The sequence below is a fragment of the Heteronotia binoei genome, chromosome 17 (assembly GCF_032191835.1).
Source record: "Heteronotia binoei isolate CCM8104 ecotype False Entrance Well chromosome 17, APGP_CSIRO_Hbin_v1, whole genome shotgun sequence".
In the NCBI taxonomy this organism is placed as follows: domain Eukaryota; kingdom Metazoa; phylum Chordata; class Lepidosauria; order Squamata; family Gekkonidae; genus Heteronotia; species Heteronotia binoei.
Genome location: NC_083239.1, coordinates 33883794 through 33893118, shown reverse-complemented (window position 1 = coordinate 33893118; position 9325 = coordinate 33883794). Strand labels below are relative to the sequence as shown.

Here is a 9325-nt window from a genome sequence, read left to right as displayed (position 1 = left end):
ATCTGACATTTCTTCCGCGCGGCTCTTTCATTAAGCAGGTTTGGCCACCCCTGCTCTAAGCTCTCCCACCATATATATATTTGAGGGAGGGGGCTCCACGCGAGCGGCTGCGACTCCGTGCTCCCGGCGCGGGGGCGAGCACAAGCACGCCCCCCCTCCCCGGCTGCCTTTCCCTAGCCCCTCCCCTCGGGCTGCGCCGGAGCCGGGGGTGCGCGCAGCGAAAGGGGCGGCCGCCGGCGAGAAAGAGGGCGGGCGGGAGAGGGAAGCGGGGCCTGCCTGCCTCTCCTTCCTCTTCCTCCGCGCGGCAGCAGCAGCAGCAGCAGGGCCGCCGCCGGCCGGGACCAGCGCTCGCCTCTTCATCCCGGCCGGGCGGGGAAGGCTGCGCCCGGCTATGTTCGAGTAAGGAGAAGCACCGCTGGGGGTGGCTTGGAGAGGGGGGGCGCAGGGCGAGGTGCGGGCTGGCTGGCTTGCTAGCTGGGCGCGATGGGCAAGGAGGGAAGGACGGGGGGGGGGGGGAGGGAGGGAGGAATCCGTCTGCCCCGAGTCCCCCCCCCTCCCCTCCCCGGTTCCATGCAAAAGGGCAGCCGTCCTTGGAGGTCGCTCATCCGCCTCCCGGGCTTTGCATCTGGCGCTGGGGACTGGCGCCTTGTCAGCGGGGAGGGACAAAGGATGGAGAGAGGAAGCTGGGAGGGGGTGCATGTATGGATGTATGCGTGCATGTCTCCAGAAGTATATGCATGCATGCATGTTTGCACGGGGGCGTCTTTTTGCAAAAGCTGGGTAACGGTTTGTGGGTTTCGCTTGCATAAAAAAGAGAGAGAGAGAGCAAAGAACGGGGGTGGGGTGAAGCTTGCATCCTCCGGAAGGGGAGGGTGGCGCCTGAGTTCGCCAGAGAGGGTGTGCAATGCATGCTCTTGAAGGATGGCAATAGTGGAAGAAAATCGGGACAACGGAGCCGGCTTCCAAGAGGGCCAGACTCCTGGCTTCCCATCCCCTCTTGTCTTTGCTACAGGTGTGCCTCCTGTGACGTCACTCGCGGGGTCTTTCTCGCCGCCTTTGTTCCGCAGAGGCTGGGGGGGGGGGGGGTGGCGGTGGCAGGGCTGAAGATCCATAGGTGAATCTCTACCGGGGCTGAATGGCATGTCCCGGGTTGGAGAGGCTGCAGACGGTAGCAGAGCAGCTGTCTCCTGTTGCTCCTTTCCCCATAGGGACGTGGGGAAGGAGGGGGTGGGGATTGGGTTGATGGGTTCAAGGCTAGTAGGCAGCGGCCAGTGGGCGCTTGTGGGACTGGAGGACCCGTCTGGTTGGCTCTTTCGAGGTTGTGTGAATAGACCCACACATGTGCTAGCCCACACCTAGCTCCTCCTTTGTGATGAAGGAAGTCAACAGGCCTCAGATCTGTCGGCAGTAGACTTGCAGGGCTGTCGATTTGTGTGCATGCGTGTGTTTTGCTAGAGCCTTTTCATTCCAGAAGCATTTTAATAGAAAATTGTGGTACGCATTAGAGTAATGAGTTTCCTTTGACATGTATGTGTGTGTGTGAAGTTTTTAACATCTGCAGTTGTGAAAGATGTACGTAATTCCTGATGGTTTTGAAAAAAGCTCAGACAACAAATAATTTTAAGTGTTCCACTTGTATTTGAAAGCTGTCTTATGAGGATCAGTCACCAGTAATATTGAATTTTTTTGGGGGGGGGGTATCCTTACACTAGCAGGGACAAGAAAGTTCTCAATGTTTGGTCTCAATGATGATTTACAATGACCATCCACGTAATTCTGCCTACAGTGTGTTACTGGCAAACAATTGATTCCTTAAGTTATTGAGTCAGATGTCATTGACAAGAAATCCGTAGCACATCATCCATCTGAAGTATGTGGGGAAAAATATTTTCTGATTCTATTGAATGAATGCTAGATCTTCAGTGTAAAGGAAAACTCAGTACTGTGAAGGTTAATTTTCCACATCACATTCCTTCTGAAAGGTCATGTAGTTGTCTGAAAATTCAGAGGGAACTCCAGTTCTAGAACCTTGCCCAGTGAAGTTACAGAAAAACCATGGGGGATGATATCCTTGCTTCTTTGTAAGGTGGTATAAAGCAAATCTCGAGTTCCACCAACAGGAAGAGGATCTGGGGGTCCTAGGTGCGAATCCCAACTCTGCCACTTAAATTTGCTGGGTAACCTTGGGCTACTCACACAGTCTCAGCCTAACCTACTTCACAGGGTTGTTGTGGAGATAAAATGGAGGAGAGGACTACAATGTAAACTGCTGTGAGCCCCCAGTGGGTGGAAAGGCAAGCTTGGATTATAAGTGAAGCTAATTAATTCCAGGGCTTTTTTAATAGCAGGAACTCCTTTGCATATTAGGCCACATACCCCTGATGTAGCCAATCCTGCAAGAGTTTACAGTAAGTCCTGTAATAAGAACCCTGTAAGCTCCAGCAGGATTGGCCACGGGGTGTGTGACCTAATATGCAAAGGAGTTCCTGCTACAAAAAAAGCCCTGATTAATCCATTCCGCACATCAGTCTGCTTCTAATTGCCACCTCCTCCTAGTATCCTGGATGCTTCCCTCTCCCAGGTTTTGACATGAATCCCAGAGTGTGCCAGTTATATTATTTGGTCCAGATGCCTTTTAGGCCACGTGGAGCTTGAACTGTTTCTGTCCTGAGGATATTCAAATGACCCAACCTATGTGTGGGAGCCAATCACATGGATCTTTCACAGAGAACAAGCACCGCCTTTTGGCACACAGTGTGGCTTCTGGGGGCAAGAGTCAGGTGACTGTCCCCTTAGCCCACACGCTTGAGTCATTTCCAGCTGCATGGTGGCAGAGCTGTAGCTGAGAGACGCCTCGGAACAAAGCCGACCTGAGATGTTTGCCTGTTCCCAGAGATTGTGCTGCGTCGTTTGGAAGACGAGCTGTGAGATGCCTTGCGTTGTTGCAGTGATCCATGCATGATCTGAGAGCTGTGCCATGGTATGCTTAGAATCATAGAGTTGGAAAGGACCTTCAGGGTCATCTAGTCCAACCCCCTGCACAATGCAGGAAACTCACAAATACCGCCCCCTAAATTCACAGGATCCTCATTGCTGTCAGATGGCCATCTAGCCTCTGTTTAAAAACTTCCAAGGAAGGAGAGCCCACCACCTCCTGAGGAAGGCTGTTCCACTGAGGAATCGCTCTAACGGTCAGGAAGTTCTTCCTAATGTTGAGCCGTAAACGCTTTTGATTTAATTTCAGCCCATTGGTTCTGGTCCTACCTTCTGGGGCCACAGAAAGCAATTCCACACCATCCTCTATAGGACAGCCCTTCAAGTACTTGAAGATGGTGATCCTATCACCTCTCAGCTGCCTCCTCCCCAGGCTAAACATGCCCACCCAGCTTGGTGACCTCGGGACGCATCTCCTTATTTCAGCACAGCTTCCACAGTGCCCTTTCAAACAGTCCTATCCAGAAATATCATTTGGCTTGTTTGTAAGTGTTGGGCTGACCCCGGAATGCCGTAGGATGTTTTATGAAGCCATCCTGCAAAGCGTTGAGGAAACGCTCAGGGTGTCCGACTGCCACGGCGCCTCCCGCTTTCGTATGTACCATGTGGAGCTAAACTGAAATTCAATCACACAGGAAAGCGGCATCCGTTTCCCTCAGCCTCCAGAATCTGGGCAGCATCCTCTCCATCTGGTTTTATGGCTACAAATGCAGCTGATGTGCGTTGTCATGGCCCCTGAGCTGAATTCCCAGCCTCCCACCTGCGGGACTGAACGATCGTAGCTCCCTCTTCACTGACCCCCTTTCTTTGTTCCTGCCAGGGCCAGACCGTCTGTTCCTCTGGCCGCCCCTCCATCCTCAGAAGCTCTGACCTTTTCCTGCCTGTGGAAACCAAAGTCAGTGTGGCAGGCATTCCATAAGCCAAGCAGGGGGGAACTGGGTTGCTGAATGCCATGCCAAGGTCAGCTTCAGGGAAAGAGAAGCTCTGGAACATTAGAATGTCATTAACGTAGCGGCTGTGTGATCACACACAGCACAGGAGGAAGAGAAACACGGAGAACGCAGTTCCCTCTTCCCAATTTCGGCTTCTTATAACCCCGGCTTTCAGCGATCTGTGACAGTTCCCAGGGCTTTTTTGTTGTTGCAGGAACTCCTTTGCATATTAGTCCACACACCCCTGATGTGGCCAATCCTCCAAGAGCTTACAGGGCTCTTATTCCAGGGCCTACTGTAAGCTCTTGGAGGATTGGCTACATCAGGGGCGTGTGGTCTAATATGCAAAGGAGTTCCTACTACAAAACAAAGCCCTGCAGTTCTCTGACCCTTTACATGGTTTATTCTGTCTTAAAACTTAGCAAAGGGGGGATGTCAGAAAGGGTCAGAGGCAACACCCCCAGGAAGAGGAGTGGGTTGACATCAACCATGAGGTCTTTTAGAAGGGAAGATGTAAGAGATGCCCTGCTGGATCGGACCAGTGGTCCATCTGCTTCAGCATCCTGTTTCGCACAGTGGCCACCCATTTTTCCTGGAGGGCAAGCAGGGCATGGAGGCCGACACCCATGGCTGACCCTGCCACTAGGCAAGCTAGGTAATTGCCTAGGGCGCCAGCCTTCTGGGGGCACCAAATTCAGTGCCCCCCATGTGACTCAGTGGTGTTATCAGTGCAGGGAGGCACCAGAAGTTAGCCTTGCCTAGGGTGCCAGACAGTCTAGGGCTGGCCCTGCCAACACCACCCCCAAAGGCTGCCCCCAGCACAGGTATTTAAGGTTTACCGTCTCTGAATGTGGAGATTTCCTTTAGGCACTGTAGCTAGTAGCTGTTGATGGATCTCTCCTCCATTACTTTATTGTTTATTAAAACCAGGGCTTTCTCTCCCTCAGGAACGGACAGGAATACAGTTCCAGCTGTCTTGGTGTCAGAAGGTGTGGCCTAATATGCAAATAAGTTCCTGCTGGACGTTTCCTACAAAAAAGTCCTGTGCATCACAGAGGATGCACAAAAAAGCCCAGGGTCAGCCCAACACTTACAAACAAGCCAAATGATATTTCTGGATAGGACTGTTTGAAAGGGCACCATGGAAGCTGTGCTGAAATAAGGAGATGCGTCCCGAGGTCACCAAGCTGGGTGGGCATGTTTAGCCTGGAGAGGAGGCAGCTGAGAGGTGATAGGATCACCATCTTCAAGTACTTGAAGGGCTGTCCTATAGAGGATGGTGTGGACAATAGTGATGTCAGGGGTTGTGGCCTAATATGCAAATGAGTTCCTGCTGGGCTTTTTCTACGAAAAAAAGTCCTGATTTAAACTATTTTATCTCGTCTTTCTTGGTGGCTCAAGGCAGCTTTACAATAATAGTTAAAAGCATTTCCCGTTTGAAACCAAAATAAAATGGCAAGCCTCAGATCTCACCTCCTGTTAAAAGAATATCCAGCCCAAGGCTTACGGTGACTGCCATAAGAACAACAGAGCTGCCATGTTGGATCAGACAAATGATCCATCTAGTCTCGCATTCTGTTTCATTCAGTGGGCATCCAGATGTTCCCGTAAAATCTACAAACTTGACACGAAGCTGCCGTCAACTCGATCAGCCCATTGGTCCATCAAGGTCTACTCAAACTGGCAGCAGCTCTCCAGAGGTATCAGACTGAGGTCTTTCACATCACCTCTTTCCTGGTCCTTTCTAAATGGAGATTCTGGTGATTGACCCTGTGACCTGCGTGCCAAACAGTTGCTCTGCCACTGAGACACAGCCCCTCCCCTGTTGCTGTCCCTTCTCCCAGCACTGGTATTCAAAGGGCTGCTGCCTCTGAATATTGAGGATCCTTTTAGTGTCTAATAACATCAGTGGCCTCCTCTATTAGCCTCTCTAATCCCTCCTTTAAAGCCATATATGCTACTGGCTGTTGTTACCTGGAATCTCAAATCGTTTGAGAGGGTTTTAAAGTTAGGTTAACATAACTTCACAGAGGATGCACACAAGATCAGGCCTTTAATGCTGTGACCTGAAATGTCTACTTTCCTTCCTTCTGTCTTTTAAAAACTGCGTACTGTCCAGCCTGATGGATAGTTCTAGTGAGTTCAAAAGCTTGCAGAATGTTTTGAGTCAGTTTGGTCGTAAAAGGCATTCCACACATTTCCTTCTTGTTTTAAGATAACATCTGCTGAGGACAGGATTCACCCCCTGGAGAGCCAGTTTGGTGTAGTGGTTAAGTGTGCGGACTCTTATCTGGTAGAACCAGGTTTGATTCCCCACTCCTCCACTTGCACCTGCTAGCATGGCCTTGGGTCAGCCATAGCTCTGGCAGAGGTTGTCCTTGAAAGGGCAGCTGCTGTGAGAGCCCTCTCCAGCCCCACCCACCTCACAGAGTGTCTGTGGTGGGGGAGGAAGGTAAAGGAGATTGTGAGCCGCTCTGAGACTCTTCAGAGTGGAGGGCGGGATATAAATCCAATATCTTCTTCTTTATTCCTAGCAGGAGATGGTCTGGGGTGATTTCTGACCAAGAAGGCAATATGTTTTATTTTATTCATTTATTTATATCCCACCTTTCTCCCCAATGGGGATAAATGGTGGCTTATTTTATTCTCCTTTTAAAAATCCTCATAACAACCCTGTGAGGTAGGTTACTTATGTGACGGAGTGAACCTGGTTTTCTCAGATTCTGTTCTAACACTGTAACCACTTTTCCATTCTGGTTGTTGAGGCGTTTAAGAATTTTAAGAATGTGGATTGTTAAAATGTCTTCGGCAACCTTTGACTGGCCGTGTAATTAGTGCGAGTAAGGACTGTGGTGCATTGGAAGTCCTGTGCTTTCTGTGACCTGAATTAAGCTCTGGCAGATTTTCCAGAACCTTCCTTTGCACCCTTTCCTTGACCTGTTTGCTTTTCAATGCCTTCCTGTAGTCCTGTATTAGTATGCCACTCGACTGCAGAAGAGCAGGCTGAGGCCTTTCTAATGGCCAGGGCTCCACACTGGCACAGAGAATGTTCGTAGTTAGAAATCTCTTCTGTCTTCCATGGGTGCTTTGGGCTCAGCAGTGAGATGAGTCTTTCCCAAAGCCTGAGGCCGGATTAAGAAAACAGAGCCCTTGAGGCCTGAATTCCCAAGTGGCACTTTGAATCTTAGTTTATCCATCCTCCACAGGGACCATCTTCACACATTGTTTTTTCAAAGTGCTTGAAAAATCTGTCCCCCAAACATCCAGTAGAAGTGAATTCATCAAACTTTATGGTTGCACACCTGTGACTCATACAGGTACGCTCTGCAGGCAGCCTATTTGACTGTTGCATAATGGAGAAAACATCTCTTCCTTTACCTGATTTTTTTTCTTATTGGCCTTTCAGTGCTCCTTATTCCCCTCAGAGCAGCCTGAATAGCCTGGTTTGGCCCAAACTTGTCATGGTTTGGGAGCTAAGCAGGGTTATCACAGTGAGTCTGTACTTGAAGGGGAGACCACTAAGGAAGTCTGGGATGCGGCATGGAGGCAGAGAAACCACCTCTGCTCATTTTACTTGCCTTGAACACCTTATGGTTGGGGTTATGAGTCTCTTGACGGCTCGTGTGCTGTCTGTTTCCCCTGAGATACCATCATGAGCACTTTTACTGCGATCTTTTACCCTTCCTGTGTGGCCAGATTACTGTGTGATGAGAGAGAGATATATACTTCTCCTAAATGATCCCAGACTTTTCTCCCTCAGAGCTGTAAAAGGGAAAAAGTCATAGCGATGAATTGTGGGAATATCCCAGATATTGCAAGCATTTCCTTCTCTGTTGGATATAGTTGTGGTGAAGGATCTTAGTGATTGTGCATGTATGTGTGTTTTCCTTTGTTTGGGTCCCAGTTGCATCACTGATGGACGTCCTGTGTGGATTTCTGAGAGGGCTGGGACCCAGGGGAAGAAGAAGTTGATTCAGTGAGGGGTGGGTATCACTAGTCAGAAACCGTTGGGCTGTCTGGCGCATTCTTTCCTCCAGAATCTTGGGTCTCTGATAAGGCTCAGAAATACTTCGCAGAGGAGGAAATACGGTCAAGTGGGGCTGTGGGCAGAGAGCCATGTGCCGCACCCCTCCACTTTCTTCCTTGCATTTCAGTGGTTTTTTTCTCCTCCAGGCTGCATCTATAGGAAGAAGTTGTCAGCTTTGGTGGTCGCACGGAAGTATCCAGAAACTCAGAATACAATCCACAATATCCTTTTTTTTTTTAGACTAGCCAAATGACTCAGAGCAGTTTGGTTTGTCCTAATAAAATATAACGGACAGATTTTTAGAACTTTATTTTTATCCTGCCTTGTCTCTCTAATGCGGACCCAACGTGGCTTACGCCATTCTCCTCTCCTCTGCTTTATCCTCACAACAACCTGTGAGGTAGGTTAGGCTGAATGTACATGACTGGCTCAAGGTCACTCAGTTAGCTTTCATGGCAGAGCAAGGATTCAAACCTGTATCTTCTAGATCTCATGCCAACGCTAACCACTATGCTATAGCGGCTCTAATTGTAGCAGAGTCTGTAAATGCTAGTTTGTAAGCTGGTGAAGCCGAGCACCTCTTTGCATAACACATTGTCCTAATTTATTGATTGATTTAGATATTTGTACTCTACTTTTTTCTTCCCCGGTAATGGTGGTGGGGAACAAAGCAGCTTACAATATTGTGTTCTGCTCCATCCCCCCCCCAACACAACAACCTTGTGAGGAAGGTTAGGTTGAGAGACAGTATGACTGCTCAAGGTCACCCAGTGAACTCGTGTCGCAGAATGGGGATTTGAACCTGGTTTCTCCAGATATTTTAAGCCCTTTTCTTCCCTCACCTCCACCATGGATCCTACTGGCTAATGGGGTACACGCATACTGGTAGGCCACAGGTTAGTTTCCCCAGTGGGGCATAATAATGACCCCCTGGGGCCATTTCAGATTGGGAAACCAGTCCTTGGTGAAGGCCTAAGGTATTTTCCCTCACACCTTGCGGCCCCAGTCCAAATTGGACCACCACACCTGGGAATTCAGTTCCAAGCTTCGGGCTTCCTCAGCATGTCTGGTTGTTTGTACCCAGGGCGGATATCCAGGGTACACACAGTCAACATATGTTGTAGTCAGACCCCCCTAGTAACTAAGAAAATGAGTTGTGAGCTGACAGCTCCGAATTCAGATCTTGTGAATGCAGTGAGTGACTTTAGCTAAACCACTTTTCCCCCCCTTGCCCCACGATATCAGGATAATGGTATTGGCTTGCTGTTCAGAGTAGTTGTCAGGACAGTGTGTGTGGAACATGGGAAGTATTATATAAATGCTTAACAGTATTACAGTAAACACAAAAATTAGTCTAGTGGCAGCAAACCCC

At 49.4% G+C, this 9325-nt stretch overlaps 1 protein-coding gene across 1 annotated transcript in view; it reads left to right on the top strand.

Moving 5' to 3' along the window:
• The first annotated feature begins 323 nt into the window (after positions 1–323).
• The window catches only part of GRAMD1A (GRAM domain containing 1A), a 77518-nt gene continuing 68516 nt past the window's right edge, over positions 324–9325 (top strand). Inside the window, exon 1 of the mRNA XM_060257822.1 lies at positions 324–399. Coding sequence (XP_060113805.1) covers positions 392–399 — 8 coding nt within the window. The 5' untranslated portion in view covers positions 324–391. The remainder of the gene's footprint in view (positions 400–9325) is intronic.